The 26,054-nt window shown below is 35.7% G+C and overlaps 1 protein-coding gene across 1 annotated transcript in view; it reads left to right on the top strand.

The window, feature by feature from the left end:
- LOC137385787 (DNA helicase MCM9-like) overlaps nt 1-26,054 on the top strand; it is a 31,519-nt gene that overhangs the window by 718 nt on the left and 4,747 nt on the right. Inside the window, exons 2-13 of the mRNA XM_068072349.1 lie at nt 6,115-6,286; nt 7,500-7,541; nt 7,669-7,765; nt 8,887-9,034; nt 11,136-11,247; nt 13,031-13,213; nt 14,242-14,397; nt 17,447-17,783; nt 17,900-18,018; nt 18,132-18,271; nt 22,442-22,658; nt 22,746-22,845. Coding sequence (XP_067928450.1) covers nt 7,514-7,541; nt 7,669-7,765; nt 8,887-9,034; nt 11,136-11,247; nt 13,031-13,213; nt 14,242-14,397; nt 17,447-17,783; nt 17,900-18,018; nt 18,132-18,271; nt 22,442-22,658; nt 22,746-22,845 — 1,637 coding nt within the window. The 5' untranslated portion in view covers nt 6,115-6,286; nt 7,500-7,513. The remainder of the gene's footprint in view (nt 1-6,114; nt 6,287-7,499; nt 7,542-7,668; nt 7,766-8,886; nt 9,035-11,135; nt 11,248-13,030; nt 13,214-14,241; nt 14,398-17,446; nt 17,784-17,899; nt 18,019-18,131; nt 18,272-22,441; nt 22,659-22,745; nt 22,846-26,054) is intronic.

The raw sequence follows: 26,054 nt of genomic DNA, 5'->3' as shown, positions 1-26,054 counted from the left end.
GCTGTAAGATTAAAGGCAAAAAACTCGAAGACTTTCCGTGTCATTATCAGAAAAACTGATTCAGTGAAACATAATAGCAGGGTCAGTCCTACCTTTTTAGACTAAACATTTATCGGACTTCGCACTCACCAGAATTTGTGTGAATGACTAAGCTTATAGCCTACTGAATAAAATGCTAATACTTCACTGAACGTGAAAAAAATTTGTTAATAATATTATTATCAAGCATAATTACCTTGAGATCCCACTTATGACATAATGATTGACTACTTGGACTTAGATATAATTAGCTGCTCACTTCAATCATGTTACCAGTGGTTTGATAATAGGGGGTCCTCCCATGTTTTGGGACGATTCTGACGACCCGACGACAGGGATATTTAAAAAGTGACAGACGAGACGACCATTTTTCAATGTAGGTGACGAGGTGACGATGATTTTGTAAGTAGGATTACTCCACGTAACGAATTTTTCGTCGGTTCTGAGTTCTGACCGAAATCACGAAAAACGCAGAATTAATCGGTCGAAATTCAAAGAATTATTTGAGCTGTGCATGCCCACCGAGTTCGTCGACGAAACGCTTTTAATTAACAGATTAAACAAATTATTAGCGAGCACGATTCTAGCAGCTTTAGCAATTAGTATAGTCCAAGACATATATCGCGACACACAATAAAAATACATAAGTATTTCAACATAGAACACACGATGTAACTGTTTAGGTCGCGCTATTGCTGGTTAACGAGCACGACTCTAGCAAATTTTAAGATATATGTAGTCCGAGAACATAATGCGACACACAAGAAAAATATTACAGAAAGTTACCATAGTAAATACGATGCAACCGACTTGATTGCGCTAGAGATGTCAACATTTTCTACCGCAAAACTTTTGCTGCTATAAAGGAAATATAATTAAGAAATAAACAATTTGTAGCTATAGCATCCAAACAATAAATACATTCAATAACGCAATCTAAGCAGTTGCATCGTGTTTACTATGTTGAATTGCACATATACTTTTATTGTGTGTCATTATACGTCTGTTGGACGTCATCATACGTCTCTCTCTCTAATTGCAAAAGCTGCTGGAATCGTGCTCGCTAGCACGATTCTAGCAGCGCAGAATAATTCTGTGTTTCAATCATTTCGTGATTTTGGTTAGAACCAACAGAAATTTTGTTACGTGTAGCCGTACCTTAACTAACTTTTTATTTGTTCATAAATCACCACGGTCAACCGAGTTTGGTCAAGTTTTGGTTTGAAGCATCTGGCCCAGCATTTATAGACTGCCAAAAAATTAAAGCAACGAAATGCCACGACATTGACAGCAAATCCGTTTCCAAGTCTGTGACTGACAGTGATTATTAAAGACAATCTCGGTCTAATTTCAGTGCAAGAAATATAGCCCTAAAAACCTAACACGGCTGTCACCTTTCGCGGAGTAATCGGCAACGCTTCCAAACATCACTAATAAGTTTGTGAAGGTCGCTGGTTGAGCCATGCTTTTGGTTAGCAGAAGTTCAAACTGAGCGAGTTTCAGATTTTTAACGCAACCCAGTGCCACCAGAATAGATATTTGTATTAAAATAACGAATGTGAAGAAAAAAGTTGATTTGGTTGCCAACTTGAAAAAGGTGACAGTGATTTTAAAAGTGACGACAGTGATTTTAAACGTGACAACAGTGATTTTAAAAGTGACTATTCTGACGACAACTTTGTGTGGTAGGACCCCCATAATAGTATATTATATTTATAATATATTTATTTGTTAAAGAATTTAGCTGCTAAGGCAATGTGTGAATTGATGTATTGTACAAAGTGGTTGACTTCATTGATGTGGAAACTAATGTAACCGTTCGCATAACTGCGTGCTGTCCTTTATAGCTTTCCTATATAGCAAGTTAAATAATAACAGAGATCTAAAATGTTCATTGAATCTTTGCATCGAAATATTTTGAGACTGCATTTGAAGTTGGCTTGTCTGTTATAAAACTGGCTATCTTTGTCTGTATTCATAAGTGTTGTAAGTTGTGTGGTAATGCTGATCTGTATAAACAGGATGATCATACAGATGATTGAGATTTTTTCCTTTAAAAGTGTTCTAAATCCTCCTGCCAGGGAAATATGTCGGCATAAAGGTTGTTCTGTTTTTAAAAATAAGCACTGATGTTGTTAGTAAAATCACTTAAGTCATGTTTGTGTACGTAAAAGTTTTATTATTGGTGAAATTTTCAGAATTCTGCTCAGAAGATTTAGGTACTCTGAACAATAAAGAATATCATTTTTGCCCATATGTTACAAATATTCTATAGTCTCAAGTTTAGAAAATTTAAATTATTTTGTCATTGCTACCTACTTCAAAGTGTATTTATGATAAAACAACATAAAGTCAAATACTTTCAGTATTTATAAAATTATTACTAATTGTCTTTAAAAAAATAGTATTTCCATTGTAGTTGTACTTAATAGAGCTGCATACATTTGTTGGTAATTTTATTCATATTTGCAATCATTTTCCAAACATTGCCAATAGCTAGTAAGCTTGCAGTTGCAGGCGTTTTTAAAAACTGTGGTTCGTAGTCCCGAATATTAGCCATAGGCATTTGTGACTCGACAAAATTCAACCATCAACCAGTATTGTCCACTTGTCCATCTTTTTAGAGTAGCTCTGTATATGTGATTATCATTGTAGTTGGACTTTTGTTTTCACAAACTATATTGTAGAAATCTATTTTAATATATTATTTTTTTTGCATTTTATGAATACCACTCTGGTGTTTGCTGTTTTATTTGCTTTCTATTCGCAAGGTTGGTCAAGTGGGAACTAATGATCTATGATTTTTCTTGTTGGACAAAAGAAAAAGTTAATTTGGCTCATTAGCTAGTACTTCTGAAAAATTATTTTGTGTGAATATATATACATTTGTGGTTTTAAATTAAACCATTGAGTGATGTAAATGCAAAGATGTGCTTTGCCTGTGTAGAGTCAGTATCTATCGCTCACATTTGACTAGTAAAGACACCTGCATAGTTTATGTTAAGATAAATGAGTTTGAGATGGTGGATAAATATAACATTTATTGAACTAGTTATCTCACTACCATGGCACCATAATGAAAACCTGGTATGACTTTGAGAATATTTGCTTTACAAATTTCACACAGACTCGTATGTATAAATTATGCAGAATCTCTAGCCTAGGCAAAATTCTAAAAGTAACTTTCGCAGAGTTCAGTAAGGACAAGACGTATCAAAACGGAATGATGTAAGTCTAAATGATTTCAAGTAACGTCATTGAACAGAGTCTCAAACTATCATCTACCGTAGATTCTAGCAGATAGAATGACCAACAGTACTGATCATTTCACAAAGACAGTCGAGTCATACATTGGCCTTACTCTAAATTTACCAGTTTATTTCAGATAACGTGGCTTCAATTTCCATATCACTCTAAGTTAACTGATATTCAGCACTTTTATTGTGTTATTAGTTATCTTGACAGTCACAAATTTTATCAGTCTTGGAAGCCATGTTGTTTTATAAGCATGATCACAAATCTTATTTGTCTAATATGCTCGGCACTGTTTTCATTGTTTTAACAATGCTTTGGTCTTTAGGTAGTTTTGTATCGTTAGATTAGAAACTTAAATCATCCCAACACACAATATACCCTACAGGATGAAAATATTCGATGGATATAAAAATTCGCGATTTCGTGAACAGTCAATTCCACAAATTATTAAATTCCGCGAAAAATTAGTTCTATTTTTAATAACAAGGGAGAATAGCTACTGCCTCAAATTAAAAACTAGTCACTAGGCATAAATACTAAACGTAGCTGAGTTCCAAAACCTTTTTAAAATCATCTCCGGAGCTTCCAGTTAACCCCATTGCCAATGCATCGCATTTCTTTACAAAATTATTCAAGGCTTTCACAAGTTATTAGGCATGGCGTCATCATCGCAAAAATCTCTCCTACAGTCTTTTTACATTGAAATCAACTCCATCAAACTCTAATACCGAAGTTGAGGATGATAGTGATTCTGATCTGGACATTATGGTATGTGTTTGATGTGCAGTGCAGATACGTTTTTCCATAATCAACTGCGTTAGTTAATTCTTTTGTTTAAAAACTGATCGAGTTCATTAAATACTTCAGCTATTGTTTTTGTACTTCCTTTACACATGTTAATATTTTTCTTTTCTGTTTACTGCAGATTAAGAATGAAACAGAACCTACCGGTATTCGGATTACGAAAACTAGAGACAAGTAGTAATATTCACCAAGGCAGGAATATTGGCAGAGAAGCAACCAGTCAACCTAGACCCCTTCATCAACAACAATGCCTTGATATCGCTGCAGCAAACATGATTATATTATCTATTCTATTTCATGTATAGATATATTATAATTTATTACAAACTTGAGTGTACAAATAAAATATTTCAAATACAAATAAAATTTTACAAACGATGAAGTAAATAGAAACAGTTTCGCCCATATGGCGGTTATCTGGCAATAAAATTAAACTGATACTCTTGATAAGTAAATACTAGCATGTAATGGTGCTCTCTCTGACTAGTTATTTTGGTAATAGCATTTCTATATCGCTGTCAATGTCTTGGGTAGATGTTAAAAGCAGTTCTCTCGCTACTACATGGCTGGTAAGGGAGTTATCATCAGAACACTCGTCGTGGCTTACTATTGCTAAGTTCTGCCGGTTGGCCAAAAATTTGTGCTCGTAAAGGCGTTTTTGTTCCTTTTTTAAAACAGATATATTCTCCTTGTTAGCAGCTGCGGTTACTTCTACCTCAATTTCAAGACCTCCCTGAATGATTGGTGATCTTCTAGGAATGACATCTACCACCCTTGCAGTCATTGTGCCTTCGTGTATGATAAAAAATCTCTCACACTAGAACAAATAACGAAGCGGCAGGGATAGAAAAAATAAATATTACGTTTTACCGAAGAGCCAAAGTAAAATTCAATTATTTATTTAGTAAATGGTTTTGAGAAAAAACTCATTACTTACCACAAGTTGTTGGTTCATCAAAGGCCTCCAAATCGATGAATATTCATGAAAACCTCTGAGCACAGCAAGAAATTTATCGCTTAGCATGATCAACTTGTAGTTGTGAGCTAAATAGAAACCGAAACACGCGGTGTGCGCATGCGTAGGGTTGACTCTATTGCTTGCGGCAATTGAGTTAACTTTTAATAGAGAGTGACCGTGTTCACCCGCGAATAAATTAATCCGCGAATATGCATAAAAAGGGCAATTTGCGCGAAACTTAGCTCCGCGAATGAATTCATCCTGTGGGGTATATGTATATTAGCCTGTCTTGACAAACTGTTGTTTTTGCGGAGTTGTCTCCCGCCGCGCGGGTGAGCAACACAACAGCTTGTCACAAGACGTACTGCACCTGATGCATCAGCTGCACTTATAGGGAGTTGTTCTCTTCCATCTATGCGGCTTGGTTGCGATGTCATGTTGGTCGCTCCATTGGTAATCAACAGATTTCGCGCAAAAATTTATGTAGAAAAAAATAAGATCCCAACGTTTAACCAGCGACCAGTCTCTTCGGTAAACTTTAGTAGACCTTGAGAACTTAGGCAACAACAGCGACTAAACATGTCGTTATTTGTGCGCTTAGTCAGTTTAATTTCTATTTTTGTATCAGTCAGTTTTATTTGTTCTTATGGATTTTACTTTCAATTTATTTTATTGTTAAGTTTTACTAAAGGTTACAACAGAGTTTTAAACAACCAACAGTCTTTGGTTAAACGTTGTAATCTTATTTTTTTTCTACATAAATTTTTGTGCGAAATCAGTTATGATTACCAATAGAGCGGCCGATATAACATCGCAAAAAGCTGCATAGACGGAAGAGAACAACTCCCTATAAGTGCAGCTGATGCATCAGGTGCAGTACGTCTTGTGACAAGCTGTTGTGTTGCTCGCCCGCTCGACGGGGGACAACTCCGCAAAAACAACAGTTTGTCAAGACAGGCTAGGTATATATACATATTTCTCCAAGTTTGTGTATTTGTCGTTGTATATGTCCAGCTATAGCAATTTTCAAATCTTGGAATAAAGAATACGTAAAGCAGAAGGTTTGATCTTGGAACCTCCCGTTTGCCAGTCTGATGTCTACCAACTTGGTCACAGGAGCTTGATAGATTCACCAGGCGATATATTTCGCTATATGGAAGCAAATACGCTACGCTGTCGGTCCCGACGCAAAGTGATTGCTTGACGTCACAGAGAGGGGAGTTCTTATTAGTAAGCTGACTCAATTATCCATTAGAAATGTGTCAGGCTAATAGCAAGTGGCAGGAAACTCTCATTACCTCTCATTGTTTATAAGCTGATTTTTAATACCGGGGCAATGCCGGGTAGCACAGCTAGTACACAATATAAGCAGAATACTTATGCTGGCGACTTGTATCATTATAACATTTATTTGGCCGCAAAAACATAAGCTGGCTCAACTATGCGCGCTTGATTTCAGACGTAACAAGTTCTGGTTGACAAAGGCTTTGTTGTGTATAGCTAAGTGTGTACGCATCAACTAAGCTATTTCATTGTTTTGATTTGATGTGACTACTTTTAAGACAATGTGGGCTGTGGTGTTTGTCTTTTCGATAAGATACAATTTTGTCTGTAAAACTTGAGTTATTCTTCCTGAGAATAAAAACCTGCTCTAAACCTATAATTGGTCGCCATTATAGGTTTAGAGCAGGCATCAATTGAGTATTAGAATTGTGGAAAATTTAGAATGTTTTGAGATATTTAATCTTTTATTCATAATTTAGGAAACCTGGTTTTAAAAGGCAGGCATTGCCATTTTAAAAAATAATCAAAAAGTGATGTGATTTTTCATGAAGCAAGAAGGAGTTCAGTTCATTTCTTATGGCTTGGTCTGGTTGTAAAATAATCGCGCATGCAAATTGGGTGCTGATTTTAAAATGGGAATTCATTGGCAGGTAAAATTAAGATTGTAAAAACTATGTACCCTTTGTGAAAATCTTTTAGAGTAGTCATTGTGTGGAACGCCAACAAAAAACACTACTTGTCTGTTAGGGCTGTTTGCGCTATTAATTTTCATATTATCTAGAAGAGAATATTCCCTCCTGATCAGATCAGGCCTACCTACATATACGTATATAAAGGCTGCAATAGGCTACCCTACTATCTAGTGCAACAAAGCGCTGTCTTGTGTCATTTACAATACGGTAAATAGCAATAAACTCGACAGTGTGGCTGTAAATCTATTAAGCTCATTATAAAATCCACCAAGTGTATAACCAGTATTGCTATTTTTAGGTGTATCATCTTTTCTTGCTTCACTATACACCAGATAGGAAAGTAACCTTATCAAATTCATAGCTTTTTCTCCGAAACAGCTTCTTTCGTTTGTGTCCATGAGATGCTTAAATTACAAACCTGGTTGATTTTTTGCTATATCTTAGAAACAATGGCTATTTATTTTCAGATGCTCACTGCGAGATGGAAGATCCTGAGGATGAGTATACAGGTAGTTCAACTTTAATAGCCAACCTTATTTGGTGTGTATATAACGCTTAGACGCGCTGCATCCTCGTGTACATGTACATGCTGTCGGTTCGAGCCTTTGCTTTTGAATTTTTTGTGGAATTTTACAGAATCACTTGTAAGGTACACTGTGTCAACAGGCACTGACCAGCTTCATGCGATCCTACGAGAGGAAGATGCAACTGAGCATCACTCTCTTGCCATCATGTAAGTCTCCACTAGCACCATATATGTTCTCTCTCTCATAACAATTATTTTTGCCATCGTTTGTGTCATTATTTTATGTTGAAAACTGTCATTTTAAAATTGGTGTGATCATACTGGTGGTACAAACTTAGCTCAATCTGTTTTGCATAAATTCTGTAATTTAGATGTTTTTTATGGAAAGCTTTTTTGTAGTGAAAATAAGTAGGTTTGTTATTGAAAGTCTCAAGTTTTGTCTGACTGGGTTTTCTCAAATCCGTACTGGGTTTTCTCAAAGCCGTACTGAGTCTTCTCAAATCCGTACTGGGTCTTCTCAAATCCGTACTGGGTCTTCTCAAATCCGTACTGGGTCTTCTCAAATCCGTACTGGGTCTTCTCAAATCCGTACTGGGTCTTCTCAAATCCGTACTAGGTCTTCTCAAATCCATACTGGGTTTTCTCAAATCCGTACTGGGTCTTCTCAAATCCATACTGGGTTTTCTCAAATCCGTACTGGGTCTTCTCAAATCCGTACTGGGTCTTCTCAAGTCCGTACTGGGTCTTCTCAAATCCGTACTGGGTCTTCTCAAATCCGTACTGGGTTTTCTCAAATCCGTAATGGATCTTCTCAAATCCGTACTGGGTCTTCTCAAATCCATTCTGGGTCTTCTCAAATCTGTACTGGGTCTTCTCAAATCCGTACTGGGTCAATTTTTGGGTTTAAGGCTGCTCTGTGGAGGTTGCTCTGCTCTAATGATTGAATACGATTCCGTCTATTGTATGCTAGTTATATACCAGTGAGAGATTACTCTTCCATTTGCTACTGTAATGTAGCTGATTGAGATGGCAAGTTATGCAGACTTCCAGAATTGCATGATGAATCTATCTGGACTTGTATTTTCATTTACATTATATTTCTTGCGGCTTTAGCTGTTTTGAGACTTCATCTTCCTATAAAGTTATATTTAGTCTAGCGCTGCCGCTATTCGTAGAGAGACATTTAATCGCTTCGGTTCATCGGTTCAGTCACTGTACTGTCACAGCTGACTTCATTACGATAAGGATGATGGTGGTTTGCCATAAGTGGTACTTCAGCATACTGCTTCTATAGAACTGGCTGAGTGATTACCATCATGACTTTGTAGATGTGCTGATCTATATGACTATAACATGAAGCTGGTCGAGACGCTGCTTGTCCACCCCTACAGGATACTGAGTCTGATGGACCGCGCACTAATCTCCGCGCAACGTCAGCTGCTATCAGAGTTCACACCTAGCCAGCAGCAGTACATGGTAAATCTATTATTTTGCTTCTCTATTGCTTTTCAGGCCTTAATATAGTGAATAAGAAAATGAGACACATAGGTACAGACTGACTTTGGTGTCCAACCACAGCCATCGACAAGTGATTTATTTGAATTTCAAAACTATTTTTCTATTATGAAAAAATTTATTTTGTTCCAGAACTAGAGAATGATTTTTTGTAAGCGCTTTTATGTCATTTATCAACTGTTTATTGAGCAAACAGTTAATATAAAAAATTTACCAAATTTTTTTTATAAATATTCTCAATATTAGTTCTATATATTATCAACATATAACAGCATATAATAGCATATACCGTAAAACCTCTAATTGAACGCCATGACGCTCTATTTTTCAACCCTTTCTCTATAGTGGCGGTCAATTAGAGGTGGCGTTCAAATAGAGGCTGGCGTAGTATTTTCCAAATAGCTCGTCAGAATATTGGGAAGATAAATTTAACCTTGTTAGAGGCGAAATGAATGTCACCTATATTTTGCCCTCTTCTTACGGTGGAACGATATTAAGCTTGTTGGAGGCAAAAAATCTGCTGAAATAACTCCAATTTGTCTAGGATTGTAATAAATATGCATTGAGAAACCGAGAAATATCTATACCAGTTGATATCTATTGCTTGCAATTAACTTGCGATGATATTATAGCCTGTGTACTGCTTTGCAGATTGTTGGAGCTTTCAATTTTTATTTCATTCTAAATTTGAAGACTTATTTTTATTTTATATCTATATTTAACAATGTTGCATATATATTGTACTCATTGATATTTTTGCTACAGTTTGCAGCCAGAACTGACTTTTTATGTGCAATAGAAGAGGAGTTATGAGTGTCGATCAATTATAAGACGATTAAGATAACCGCAAGGATGCTGTTAAATAACATGCTATAAATCTGCAAATTCATAAGTTATATAATGATAATCGATTTAATGCTACAAATATATATATTCATGAACAATTGACATAAACAAACCCTACCTATATTACATGCAGAAACAAAAATTAACGTTTTTAAAACAAAAGTTAACATTTTTAAAACAAAAAATATTTACATCGTTTGCTCAGATAGCTGCGTTCTGATTGTTACTTTTGATGGAGCTAACATTTTCTAGTTGTCCAATACCTTCCACAATGTCTTCTGACCTCAACTCTTCTGCACTGGCAACTAGTCGATATTAGTGTCCAAACAGATTTTTGCAAAGCAGTACTTTTACGCCACAAAAGCAATGCATAAAAGTTTTGCTTGCTAAACGCAGCCTTTAGCCTAAAACAGGTCATTCATCTACCATCGTGAATGTAAACAGTTTTTATACATGTACTTCGAAGTATCAAGACCGCGTTAAACAAGGAACTACTATTAGCCTGGTACAGTTACTAATTATTTCTATGGTGTTGCTTTTAAAATTTTAGTGAAAAACTCTGGACTAGAACAACAATATAAATGATTGTTATTAATGTAAACAATTCATTATTAATACAATTTTGTGGACACTTTTCTACTGATCAATTGATATTATGGATTCCTAAAGGTTCCTAGATTGTCAAAGTGGCTGGCAAATAGAGGTGGCGTTCAATTAGAAGTGGCACTGTATTTTTCAACCCTTTTCTCAGGTTGGCAGTCAAGTAGAGGTTTTTTACGGTAACAACATTTAACATCATATAGCAGCATGTAGCAGCATATAAAATGCGTCAATTAGCAACGAAATTGTGTCACGATGTATTATTGCGTTTCTTTGGCCTCAAGTGAACAAAGTTGCTGAATTGCTGAAAATTGCTTCGGATGATGACAAAAGATTTTTCAGCATCCGAAACAAAGAAGTCTAAATATTTTTGTTCAAACTCTGATTTGTTTGAAATCTTCGAGAAGAGAAGTACTAAGCATGAAATGACCATCAAGACCATCCTGTTATCTGCTGGTTCAAATATCAAACAATACACATCTTTGTTGTGCTAGTTCGTTCTCATTGCATATAAAGTGGACAGAAATAATTCTTTGTGGCGGGTAGACGGATAATGTCATGCATGGTGTTGCTAGCTATCCTAAGGTATCTGTTACATCTGGTGTATGTTTGATAGAGTGTTAAGGCTAACTGCCATATGAGAGTCATGGGGCTGATGAACTGTCCTGAACTAGTTCGAAGCAGACTTCCTGGTACTTCTGACCTTGGGAAGTTCATATCTATCACAGGTGCGATTGCTATTAAAATAGAAGGCTTGGATAAAATGTATATAATTGCTATCGGTATTTGTGATATAACATTCTTTTCCTTCAACAGGTCATTCTAGTTATGTATAATGTATAAAAAACTGTGACTAAACTACATGTAACTATTTGAAAGATAGGTTGGCTGATGAATAGTAGTTGTTTTCTTTTGATATTGGACTGTTTAATCATGGTATGGACTTGGCATTTGTATATACCTGAGTTTACGATTATGAGAGTTTAGCCAATGACGTCATAGCAAGTTAGCCGTGACGGCAGAAATGCCACGCCTCCAATTGATAACATATTATTGAGGCACTAACTTTCACCCTCCAAAAACCCACTGCAAAAAGTAGCTAGGGTTACTGAAAGGTTGACTTGCAACAAAATTTACATCACAGTTATTTGGTATCAAAAGATTCACCCACCATGTCTTACCCTGCTGTGTTGTAGGTGCAAAATATGTGGAAATGTGATTACAATCTGTTAAAAGCTCAAAAATGAAAGCCGCCGTAGATTGGAATCAGTTTATTTCTCTGATATGGTCAATACATTTGGTTATTGTTTTGACACGTGATGTTCTCACGTGAATTGAAAGGCCAATAAAAGGCTCAATATAAAACTTCTCGTAGCACTAGTTTATGTCAAACACTTCGGGTTTTACCGAAGAGCCCGTCTCAAATATAGATGCTCGCTACTTTACAGTTTTGTTCCGGCTTGGTCTAATCGTCTAGTCGTAATCTGATCATGTGACCCATACTTCCTGTCAAACAGCGCGAATAATTTTTGCAGCATTTTTCAAACCTTATCACAGGTGACCAACAGGCTTGTCATGTTTATCAGAGAATGATATGTACTCCTTCGAGCTAAGATTAAAAAATTAGACGATTTTTCATGGTAGGTTATAAGATACTAGTGCTGAAAGTGACAGCATTACAATGATGAAATAGACGCATAAAGACAATAGACATGGTTTTATTGAATGCGTGAAGTATATTTGTGAAAATATTTCAACGAATGAGGTTGCATGAAAGTGTAAACAGAAGCCATCTTGTTCAACTACGTCCCATTTGAGCCATTTTGGAAAGAGATTCTAATCTACCGCAGTTTCGTGATGGCGGCGATTAACTGTTCATTTTTGAGCTTTAAGAGCATGTAATCACATTTCCACATATTTTTCACCTACAACACAACAGAGTAAGACATGGTGAATCTTTTGATACCAAGTAACTGTAATGTGAATTTTGTTGCAAGTCAACCTATAACCACAATAATTCCTTTTTTCCATTTTTTACTTTGTTTGCGGCTCCCATATATTGGGAGCTTTCCTTTCCTAGATGTTTAAAAAGATAACTCCAAAATTTTATATCAAATAATTGGTAAAATCCATTTTTAAATAATAATTAATATTTTAATTATTAATAAAGTTTAGACTTTTTTGCTAGTTTAGACTGATGTAAAAGTCCTCCAATCAATATTTTTTAGCACTGGTTTTAGGCTTCAAAAATTGTGAAAAGAAATTCAGCTCAATGCAAGTTTATGTAAATTTTCTGAACGCACCCCTTCACCAGAAGTGAGGCTTTGTATAAAACGATGTTTACACAATTGTCTAAACTCTTCTATGTTTCACTCAGGTATATACCTGATACCTAGGAGTATCTCATACTGATTGTACGTCACGTTGTACATACACATCGGCAGCTAGGCTGGCTATACTTGCTGCCAATATGCGCATGCACTTGAGATTCTAAACTAACTGCATCTGCAGGTACTCTAATCCGAAGTAGTCTCCTTAAAGTACTGGAATATGAAAGAGAGTTTGTCTGCAGCAAATGTAAGAAGTTGTTCACCGTAGAGGCTGATTTTCATCAGTACTATACCATTACAAAGCCCTCCAATTGCCCTACAGATGGCTGCAAGTCTCGTAACTTCAACGCTACAAACATGGCTGGTGCGTTGTTCATTGTCTTACATGCTAATAGCTCTAGGTGCGTTTTGATGCTAATAAAGGCAATGTTGTTCCTTATTACTTTATCTAGCTCATAGAATAACTGAACAATTGGAGGCGTTCAGGCACTGCGTTTAGCTCTCTTCCATCTTAAAGGTGTTCTTAAACTATGGTGAGGTAAAACAATATGTTAACATCATATTATGCTGCCGGAGATTTTACATATAGTCCACCAACTGTTGGCTCATTTGAAGCACTAGGAGACTTGTACTTGTACTTAGCACTTGTCAACAACTTGCATAACCTCTCAATTTCCATCAGGTTAGCTGATGATTTTTGTGTTTCTGCCTGCCATTGTATATGGCTGCTAACCAATAAATTGGCTACGTGCCAACCTTAATGTGTAGGACAATCTCATAAGACTGATATGTTAATTTCTTGGCTACATCATTAAATAAAGCTGAACAATTGAAGAGGCTATTTGAACCATCCTCACTCGCTTCTTTTCTTGTAACTTTTAATAATGTAACCTTTTAAGTTAGTTACGAGACTTTTAAAACTTGGATGTTTACCATGTTTGGAGTTTGTCGTTCAAGGTCAAACCTTTGTTTGTTCCACCACATCATTTCATGTCATTATGTTATTGTTATTAACCTATCGCTGTTTCCTTAGCATTCTTATTATTCACAAATATGATGTAATTGGATGAAGTATTTGAGAACTCAGGCTAGCATTTTGTAAGAAATGGCATATGAGAGTAAGGCATGCATCATCAGCTGCGTGTAACTTGTAGACAATGTATATGCTGAGGCATATGAGAGTAAGGCATGCATCATCAGCTGCGTGTAACTTGCAGACAATGTATATGCTGATACTATTAAAAACCTGCTGCATTAAATCTTGTTCTACATCGTCATGGTTTAGAAATATAGTATCTTGGAAAATAATTTTATTTATGAACCACAAGCTATACAGTATGATTTTTATTGTTGAAGTATTATCAGGTTTGTTCCATATTATCAGTGTTGCAGATGGACAGCCAAAGAAATGTCGAAACTATCAAGAGATCAAGGTGCAAGAGCAGATACACATGCTACCTGTTGGCAGTATGCCCAGGTCTATGTGGGTTGTGCTGGAGGATGATATTGTGGATTCCTGCAAGCCTGGTGATGACCTCATCATTACAGGTATCTATCGTCTCATGGTAATATACAAGTATGTTCATCATTATAGGTAGTTATCTTCTCATGGTAATATACAAGTAGATGTTCATCATTGTAAGTGGTTATCTTCTCATGGTAATATACAAGTATACGTTCATCGTTATAGGTGCTTTATTTCATTTTTAATAGTTGAAGTTGTTGTCTCATCTTCTGATGATCGTGGTAAAACCTCGACTTCCAATCACCTTAGCATGCGGAGTGCTGTCCATTTTACAGTCATACCTCGACATATGAGCTTAATGTGTTCTGGCTCGGTCCTATGTCAATTTCCTCGTGCTTCAAGACACTTTTTTCTATATAAAATAACTAAATACAAATTAATCCGTTACCATACTATTAAACAAATACATAAAACAGGATATTACCGTCGGAAAATGTGTTTTTAATTATGGCAATTCGGTACCTATGCTAACAAAGTAACAAATTCTTATTTAGTTGTTAAAATCTGCAATAAAATGTAACAGTACTATGTAAACTACTGTAAGTTTTTACCTTAGAGACAGACGTAGTGGCTAACGGTGGTTTGAGAGAGACTTGACAGTAACGCATTCCGTGCACTAAACTCTTGTGACGCTACGTAATAGAAACTTTGAATTTAACTTCAATGAATTTAGCTTACTAAGCACACACTGAAGCAAAGTTCTAATTTTTTACTAAACTTACTTTAATTATGTCGTCTGAATTTTTTATTATGTTTCCGGTTTGCCGCTTTTCGTTTTGCGTTCACTTTAACTTTTAGCCAACTTTTTCACAACTTTTTTCAAACTGGTTCGAGGAGAAAGATCGAGTGATGCTGTTCTCGAAAGCGGCTTCTTGCATACTTGACCACATAGTGGCCTTTAGGATCCGGCTCGTATCTCAAAGATTACTCGTATTTCAAAGACGAATCTTGCTCAAAACTCTGCTCGAATCTCGATTTTCTCGGATGTTCGGACACTCGTTTGTCGAGGTGTGAGGACACTCGTATGTCGAGGTCTGACTAGTATTAAACAGTGTTTTGCAATGTATCCTCATCATAGTGTATAGTGATTCCTCGCTACTTCGCAGCTCACCTTTTGCTATTTCAGTACATCACGGTTAAAAATATGTTCGTTAAAAGTGAAAGTTGTTTGTAAATTACATGTACGTACATACGTATGCATTGTGACAACCAAGAGTTATACCCTCTTTTGATCAAAAGTATGAATATTCAGACCAGATGAAGTCTTAACTACACCAGTATGACGTGAGTGCATTCTCTGACTTAAAATACTGGGTCTGGAGTTGAAATATATACTTGAAGTCAACCAAGATAACTTCAATTTATTTATATAGGAAATAAATAGCTACCGTAGAACCTCTAATTGTACGCCACCCTCTAATTGAGCGCCACCTCCATTTGACCGCCACTACCAGAAAAGGGTTGAAAAATAGATCGCCACCCACTATTTAAACGCCAATCCCATTTGACTGTCACTTTGACATTCTTTCATCTTTTCGAAACCATAATGTCAATTAATCAGTAGAAAAGTGTCCACAAAGTCGTATTAATAACGACTTGTTTACATCAATAGCAATTAATTCTCTTGTTGTCCAATTCCAATCTTTTCGGTTTTTTTCGTTAAAACTTAAAGCAACACTATAGAAATAATTGATAACTGTCTCAGGCTAATAGCAGTTCTTTGTTTTTTTGTTCCTTGTTTCATTGTTCCTTGTTGTAATACTTCGATGTATGTGAAGAATGGTTTACATTTACATTGGTACATGAACGACTATTTTTAGACTAAAGTTGGGCTTTGTGCTCATGCGGCTTGAAATTCATCATTTTTTGAGATGCAACGCATAAAAATTTTGCTCTGTCAAACAATTGTTTGGACTCTAATATCGACTAGTTCAGCAGTGCAGAAAAAGAGTTGATGTCAGAAGACATTGCGGAAGATATTAGACAACCAGAAGAAGTTCACTCCATCGTAAGCAACAATCAGAATGCAGCTATCCGAGCAAACGATGCAAATATTTTAGCTTTAAAAATGTTACTTTTTGTTTTCGCATGTGATATAAGTATGGTTCGTTTATGTCACTTGTTCATGAGTATATACATTTGTAGCATTTGATTAATTATTATCATTATATAACTTATAAATTTGCAGATTTATAGCATATTACTTAATAGCATCTTTGCAGTTATCTTAACACGGCTTACAAAAAGTTGAAGCTCATACCTCCACTTCTATTGCACATAAAAAGCTATTTCTGTCTACAAACTGTAGCTAACATATCAATGAGTGCAATGAGCTTTTATTCAACATTGTTAAATATAGATATAAAATGAAAGTATACCTTCAAATTTAGAATGAAATAAAGAATTGAAAGCTCTAACAAATTGCAAAGCAAGGCACAGGCTATATTATCATCGCAGATTAATTGCAAGCAGTAGATAGTAACTGGTAGAAATATTTCTCGGTTTCCCAATGCATATTATATTTAGAAATCTTTGACAAGTTAGAGGTAAGTTAGCAGATTTATTGCATCCAAAAGATTTAATATCGCTTTACTGGAAAAAGAGGGCAAAATAAAGGCGACATTTGCTTTGCCCATATGCGCTTCGTCCATAAAAGGGCTAAATGTATATTCCCATCCCAATTATGTATCCCATCATATCCCATTATACTCCCATCCCAATGTATTATTCCCATCCCATTCCTATCCCAAAATTATGACGAGCCATTTGAAAAATACAACGCCAGCCTCTATTAGAACGCCACTTCGGATTGACCACCACTAGAGAGGAAGGGTGGAAAAAAGCGACATGGCGTTCATTTAAAGGTTGTACGGTATGTATACATATGTTTAAAAAGCAGTCCAAGTGTTCTGGTGTTAAAATTTTGACTCATACATAAACACATATTTTAAAAATGATGCTTCATTTCACTTATTTTCACTTATCGTTGGGATGCTGGTCCCCATTAACCATGAAAACTGATTCCTGTAGCTAGTTTTGTGCCCGATTTAACTCGCGGGTTTTTATATATAGGAATTCTTGAACAGAGGTGGAAAAGGCTGTCAAATCAGGACAGATGTGACATTGAGTTAGTGATGCGAGCCAATTACGTGCAAGTTATTAATGAGCAGTCTTCTAAGAGGTTGTTAACTGATGAGATGGTAAAAGAGTTTGATGCATTCTGGGAAGAACATTCGGGACGTGTCTTATCAGCTCGCAATAAAATACTAGCCAGTATATGTCCTCAAGTCTATGGTCTTTACGCTGTGAAGCTGTCAGTCTGCCTCGCAATGATTGGAGGGCTGCAGAGATCGGATGATAGCGGTACACAGGTCCGTGGGGAGATACACCTACTGCTGGTTGGTGACCCTGGTGAGTCTCAGATGCCATTTTAGAAAATATTATTCAGATTACCCGCGAGTTGACCTAAAAAAAAGTTTATAGCAGCTCAACTTTTTCTCGTTTCAACTTCTCTATTTTGTTTTTGGGCACCGGCAAGTCACAGTTCCTGAAGTATGCCCACAAGATCATTCCTAGGTCAGTGTTCACTACAGGAATTGGCAGCACCTCGGCGGGACTCACGGTGACGGCGATGCGTGACTCAGGTACCTTTCTCAGCTGTCTCTGCGATTTTATTGTCTAACACTTGAGTTCTGGGGATACTGTGACTCCAAGAGTCATAGATAGGTTTGCAAGGTTGAACCTTTGGTGTTGATAGGCGAGTGGCTACTTGAGGCAGGTGCTCTTGTGCTGGCTGACGGAGGAGTCTGTTGCATAGATGAGTTTAATAGTATTAAAGAGCATGATAAAACCAGTATTCATGAGGCGATGGAGCAGCAGACGATCAGTGTAGCCAAGGTATGTCCTGCTTATGTGTCCTGCTCGAATCAGTCCTAAAGAATTGGAAGCATAGAATAAAACACTGAATCGGATACAGGTCATTTTTTGTAGGTAAGTTGTTTACTAGGTTGTCTATTAAGTGATTTGTTCTGAAGACTATTATGTAGACAAGGCATAATAAATAGGAGTTGCTCTGAAGACAAGTTGATGTGTAGGCAAATTTTCATGTAGGTAAGCCATTACAGTGGTGAACATATAGGTCAGTTGTTATAAAGACCAGTTGTCATGTAGGCCAGTTGTTATAACAGCCAGTTTTCACATAGGAATGCTATTATAATGGTGAACATTATATAAGCCAGTTGTTATAAAGACCGGCTTTCATGTAGGTGGGTTATTATACTGGTGAACTTTAAATAGGCCAGTTGTCATAAAGACAAATTGTCATGTAGGCCAGTTGCTATAAAGACCAGTTTTTATGTAGGCCATTTGTGATGTAGACTAGTTTCGTGTTGGCCAGTTGTTATAAAGACCAATTGTCATGTAGGCCAGTTGTTATAAAGACCAGTCGTCATGTAGGCCAGTTGTTATAAAGATTAGTTTCATGTTGGCCAGTTGTCATAAAGACCAATTGTCATGTAGGCCAGTTGTTATAAAGACCAATTGTCATGTAGGCCAGTTGTTATAAAGACTAGTTTCATGTTGGCCAGTTGTCATAAAGACCAATTGTCATGTAGGCCAGTTGTTATAAAGACCAGTTGTCATGTAGGCCAGTTGTTATAAAGACCAGTTTTCATGTTGGCGTTTGAACTAGGTATTTCCAGCTCTGTAGGCAGGCATTATATCCACTAAGCCAAGCAGCTACATTGCTGTACGATGGAATAATTGTGGTCATACTCATTACATCAGTTAAAATGCTTGGCAAAATACTATTGGTTACTACTAGCATGCTTCAAGTTCATGGGTGCATGAGAGAAAATTACGCATAACGTAACAATTATATGCACAATTATAATCACGGCTCTTATTATAGTAAAGATTTGAATTAGCTCAAGTTACTAGCGAAGTAACTAAGTACTTACCTAAATTACTTAAATTCATTGGTTAATTGTGTTCTTGCAATGCCAGGCATTCAGCTAATTGTATATATATATATAACTTGATTTGAACAAAATCGGACCGTGTGACAAAATTGATTGCATTTTTGTGATACTTTTTAAGAAAATAGTTTGTTCAACAATTTCCCGATGGAAACATCAATTACTGTAAACTGAATGTGGACATTGAAAAATGTAAGTAAATGTAAATTACATGTCGCGACACCATCGTTCACACTTTAGGGTTTCGACTTCCATTTCTTTTAACTACTGGAATGCTTAGTTGCAAGGAGGTCTTTCTTCAAAATCCAACAGTCATCATGACTGCGCTCCAGTGACCCTGATACCTGGTCTCCATTTCGTTTATGCCCCAATGGAATCTCTCCTCCCGCCCTCTCATCACTCGTTGAATCTAGGTTCTCGAAAATCTGTTCATATGTGAAAATAGGTAGTACATCTTGATGCTCATGTTGCAGTCCAGTTTCTGAAAGCAGTTAGTATAGTGTGGACAAATTCTGCGTAATTTCTCACCTTACTGTTGCCATGAAAGTTCTTCATTACCAGAACAAATGCCTTCCACACTTCCAGTTCCACTTCGTTCATTGAGTTTTTGAGTTCTTTCCCAGTTCTTTCAGTTAATCCCAATAAAATCAACAGCGTAGAAGTAGCAGTCAGTGACGGGGTTTGTTGGCTCCCAACAAACAACGGGAGTTCTAAAGTTCAGATTCTTGCCATTTGTCTACCCACGCAGAGTCGTAGTACATCCCTTGCACACCATGCGCGACACCCAAACTTTATCCTCATCACCAGATTTAATACCAAAATAAGCATGGTAAGCAATAAGCATGCCTTACTGTATGATGTGATATGATATGGTTTCCTATTAGGAGCAATGGTATAGTTTCCACATATATAGCAGAACACATCGACTTTATTTCTGCATGATCTTCTGAATGCCATCTTGTTCACCTGCAAAGCAACAATAGGAACAAAAAGTCATCAATTAAATTACACAAAAGATGAGAATACACACGAAAAGCAAAAGCCTCAATGAGCATGTTGCCATGATAACAAGCATAGCAACACACACTTGTTTGGGAATTTCCAATGTATAACGATCGTTTTTTCTTTGGGGCGCTCGAACTATTTAGTGTTATTATGGCTTTCTTAAGTACCTCTCGAGTTAGAAAACAGAGAATTGCTTATGCTGATTATGTCAGATATATCTATAAAATAAAACAATGAACCATGAACAATGATAACCCTAAAACAATAAAGCAATTTCAAATTTTTGTCTGAGAATTTCCAACCTGAAAACGAACATTTTTTGTGTAAGCTTTTGTAAGTGCCGCCCATGTTAGCAAACCAATAATCACGTATGTTGATGACATTGCTAGTTCAGATTCAGATTTTCGTGATTACACAGACAATTCAAGAAGCAGCACTGACTTTAATGGTGGTGATATTAATAGTTGTGTAAGAATAAAGAACATTGTTGAGTATCGCTTTAGCTTCGTGGCGATCGTAGCTTCACATAGCTTTGAAAATGCGCAAAGTGTAGATACATTGAATTTTTTTCATTGCACTATTTGTTAACAAGTGTGCAAAAATAAAATATAACAAAAGCGTTCTAGATAAAGGTTCAAGTTGAAAAAATTTGTATACATATCATGAAGCAACATTTGCAATTTTCAAAAAAATGGCTGGCAGTAGGACGATAGCTAAATTTGTACATGGATGGCAGTGAAAGGGTTAATAACTTGATACAATGGACAGAGGCAGTGGGAGTGAATGGAAATATGCGAAGTGTACCAATAAGCAAAATAGAACTGTGCAAAAGCGTGTAGTGTAATGCACAACAAAATATTGCAGTTTTTCTAGGACACATTAAAAAAGTTGTTGTAGTATTGTGACATGTTCATTTTTGTTTGGGTGAAATTTGGATGGTAGAAACCCCATATTTTACAGCAATATAGCATTTAAAATTGGAATATTATAGCATTGTAACATTATCACCTAATAAAACATAATGCGTAGAGAGCTGTCAATGATTTCCAAAGTAAATCGATCAATGTCCGTGTAGGGGTTTTAACTTAGGCCATGTTGTGCCACCCCAAATTATGTCTACCGCTTCTTTGTTGATCACATTCCCAGGCAATATCCTTATTGACCACCAGCTAAAAGGTTTATATGATATAAGTTGTAATTCTTTCCAAAAAAAGTTTGTAAACTTTAAAATGGCTATATCTCAATTTTGAACAGCTGTGACATCGATCATTCTTCCGTTGAGGTTTTCAAATATATTCCACATGGTATTTTACCTCCACCAATTTCTTCTAAAATGCTCCACATATCTGTACATGTGCACAAAAATGTAAAAATTACATGGGGGTCAGATCTCAAAACTTGACCTGACTAAGCAAAACCAATGCAATTTCTGGATTCAGCATATCAGATTCATCCTAAATCAGCTGAAAAAACGTAAGCAACAAATTTGTTGTTGACCAGTGTTATTGCTATATAATTCTGACGCTATTCAGATTCAAGCCACATTAGAGCTGGAGATATCTTGTCAATTACGTATTACTTATGTAGACGTTTATTCTATTCTTGCATTGCTTCCCTATTACCAAGTTTTCTGTAAAATTACAATTTTACATTTATGATACAACTCTTCTCATTGGCTGCTGTCGAAACCATTTTTACTTCAACTTTATTTTCTTGGCTGCTTGTGAAATCTAATTGATGCACTCTTGTGACTCTCATAACAATTCTGGCCGAGTTAGGTTTACAAATCTGAAAGTTTTCTGTATTCGTCTGTACTGGCTGTCCAGTAGCCAATCCAATGCAATGTATAAACATGAAAAAAGACAGTTCTGCCACTTTCCACTTCAAGCAAACATTGAGTGTAGCATTACCTTATTGACCTTGTTTAATTTTTTGCCTTTTAATGTTTCAACAGATTATTTCTATTGTAAAAATATGAGATAAAAAAAATTCTGCTTGGCTTGCGCCATTATGATAGGGCACATAAGTCACTGTTCTCCTAAGCTGGTGTGCAGTTAACTACATGCAGTTATGCTCGGTTTTGTAGGCTGGAATGGTATGCAAGCTGAATACAAGATGTTCCATCCTCGCTGCTACTAACCCTAAAGGAAAATATGACGTTTCTCAGGATATCAGTCTAAACATAGCCTTAGCTAGTCCTCTTCTTAGCAGATTTGACATTGTCCTGTTACTGCTTGACAACCAGAATGACCAGTGGGATAAGATTGTCTCTGATTATGTGTTGCTTGGCACCCATCCATTAGGTAAGTGTTGTTTATTATCGGGGCCTGAGGCTAATTTGACCGATTATTACTAGACGAGTTTTCTAAAGTTTATGTTTTCTCTGTTAGAAGGAAAAGTTCCAAAAGATCTCTGGACTTTACAGAAGATACAAGCATACATCAGCCATGTGAAATGTTTAAAACCAAAAATGACTACTGATGCATCTATGTGAGTATAACATTCGTGTTAAATATATGTAATATAACATTAGTGATAAATATATGTAAGTATAACGTTAGTATTAAATATATGTAAGTATAACATTAGGTTTAAATATACCGTAAAACCTCTAATTGAACGCCACCTTTATTTGAATGCCACCTTTATTTGAACGCCACCTTCATTTGACCACCACATAATAGATGAAGGGTTGAAAAATAGAGCACTACCCTTTAATTGAATGCCACCTCCATTTGCCCAGCACTTTGACATTCTTTGACCTTTACGAACCCATAATAGCAAGTGATCAGTAGAAAAGTGCCGACCAAATCATACTAATAATGACTTGGTCACATCAATAACAATTAATTCTGTTCATACCGAAGTCCGTTAAAAACTTGAAAGGTTTTTATTTTTTTGTTAAAACTTTAAAAGAAACACCATAGAAATAATTTATAACTATATCAGGCTAATAGCAGTTCCTTATGTAATGCTGTATTGATACTTTGATGTATGTGAAGAATGGTTTACATATACAATGGTACATGAACGACTAGTTTTAGACTAAAAGTTGGGCTTAAAGTTCATCATTTTTTGAGATGCATGCATAAAAGTTTTGCTCTGTCAAAAATTTGTTTGGGCTTTAATATTGACTTTTGTTTTTGCATGTATTAGAAGTGTGGTTTGTTTATGTCACTAGTTCTTGAATATATATTAGTAGCATTTGATAGATTGTTATTATATAACTTATAAATTTGCAGCGTTATAGCATACAAGATGAATGCCCGGCTTTGTCTGGGTAATAAAAAAGTCTTTGGACAGAAAATTTGTTTTTATTTAACATATACAAAATTTACCATGATAGTTTTTAAACTTCATATCATGAGAAAAGGGTTTTGCGCAGTTTAAATAAATTGAGAAAAAAATTAAGACAACTATAAAAGTGTTTAAATGAGAATGTAAAATCATTAGCAAGTGATGGCTAGATGTAGTGGTTATGTTACGATTACAATAAAAAATTATTTGGTATACCATTATATGATTTTAGTTCATTTCAGTGTTGGCATCATAAAGCGAAAATATCCTATAGATGTATACAGTGGTATAGAAACCCATAGTAATTATCTAATGCATCACTTCCTGGTAAAAATCATCAAAATCATCATCATTAAAAAATAGTAACAAAACAGTATGTTATCCTTAGTAACTATAGTTATCCATATAACTTTAGTGTATTTTGTGTGTGTTATGATCTGCAAAAAAATGTAATATTACAAAGTAATACTTGCAGAGTTCTTACTTTGAGACAGATGTGTAATATAAACGCTGAATCTAATTTAATATTAATTTAAATGAATTTAGTTTACTAAAAGCATACTTGAAAAAAGTTTTAGTGCGCATTTTAGTGAACTTTCAACTAAAGTTTTATTACTTACTTAAAAAAATATTTTGTATAACAGGGGCATCGTAACCAGTGGCCGCCATGTATCAATTAATACGTCATTTAGCGTGTGCAATCGAGAAAAGGGTGTATGGTATATAATTAGAGCGATTAAATTCTAAGGACTGTGTAGCTCAGTGGTTAAATGCGTGGTTAGAAACTTGTGGTTGCAATCTTTGTGGATCAAATCCAGCACGGAGGGATATTTTCATTCCAAGGTTTTAATAGCTATGGGTAGACATATCGATTCACAAAATCACAGACACACAAACTGAGATTTATATATGTAAATTACATGAATAGCATCCTTGCGGTTATCTTAACAGCGGCTTACAATGCTTCCACACTCCTTTTCTATTGCACATAAAAAGTCAGTTTTGGCTGCAAACTTTAGCAAGCATATAAATGAGTGCAATGAGCTTTTATGCAGCATTGTCAAATATAAATACAAAATAAAAATATGCCTTCAAATTTAGAATGAAATAAAAAATTGAAAGTTTCAACAAATTGTAAATCAGGGCAAAGGCTATAATTATATCACAGGTTAATTATAAGCAATAAATATCAGCTAGTAGAGATATTTCTCAGCTTCCCAATGCATATTTATTTTGAGATTTTTGTCAAGTTAGAGTTAAGTTAGCCGATTTACTGCATTCAAAAGGGTTAATGTTGCTCGGCACGAGGGAGAGTGCAACATATAAGCGATATTTGTTTCGCCCGTAAAAGGGTTATACTTATCTTCTCAAAATTCTGTGACGAGCTATTTAAAAATTGCAACACCAGCCTCTATTTGAACACCACCTCTATTTGACCGCCCCTAATAGGGGAAGGGTTCAAAAATAAAACGCTATGGTGTTCAAATAGAGGTTTCATGGTAAATGTAAGTATAGCATTAGTATTAAATATATGTAAGTATAATGTTAGTGTTAAATATAGGCAAGCATAACATTAGTCTATATATATATATAAATCTCAGTGTTTGTCTGTTGGTCTGTTGTGTGTGTGTCCAGTAGTGATGAAGTTATCGAAATAAAAAATGCGCTTCGCACTGGATCTGATTTCTGAACTTGCAGGTCTGCAAACAGTCGTGCTAAACCACTAGGCCAGGTGGCTACGTTGCCATACAGTGGAATAGATTATCACTAGATTATGATTAGATGGAGAGATTATGATGCGTAACATCACACGTAACCATTGCATGCTGGCTTCTCAGCTCTTATTATAGTAAATATTTAAACAGGCTTATGATTACTAGCTTAAGTTACCCAAATTAGCTAATTTTGCCATTAGCTAATTAGTCAATTTTACCAAAGGCCACTGTTTATAAGCTGATTTTTTATTATGTGTGCAACGCCAACATTCAGTTAGGATTAAACATATGTGAGTATAACATTAGCTTTAAATACTCAATTGGTATATGCAAAAGTGTCTGTAGAATAAAAATATATGAGAGTTGTTAGATCACAGAATATGGACTACAACTTGGAGGTCAGGTATTGAATATTTAATTGGCTTCAATGAATTAAAAAGTTATTAAAAAACATGAATTTGCAATATCTGGGTAGCCATCAAAGCACAACATAGTTGCACATAAATTCTAATAATTATATCATTGGTGTTTAGTGAAATAATGATGTACAAAAATAACATGGACAGAATAACACTTACAGAAGTAGTTTATTGCACATTTAATACAATGGTCTCATATTTAAATTAGCGATGAACTAACCTGACATATTCAAAGAAAGGTCATTGTTATTGTCTGAACATAATATGA

The sequence above is a fragment of the Watersipora subatra genome, chromosome 1, assembly GCF_963576615.1.
Source record: "Watersipora subatra chromosome 1, tzWatSuba1.1, whole genome shotgun sequence".
Taxonomy (NCBI): Eukaryota; Metazoa; Bryozoa; class Gymnolaemata; order Cheilostomatida; family Watersiporidae; genus Watersipora; species Watersipora subatra.
The sequence above is the reverse complement of the archived record's forward strand: the minus strand, read 5'-3'. Positions and strand labels throughout refer to the sequence as shown.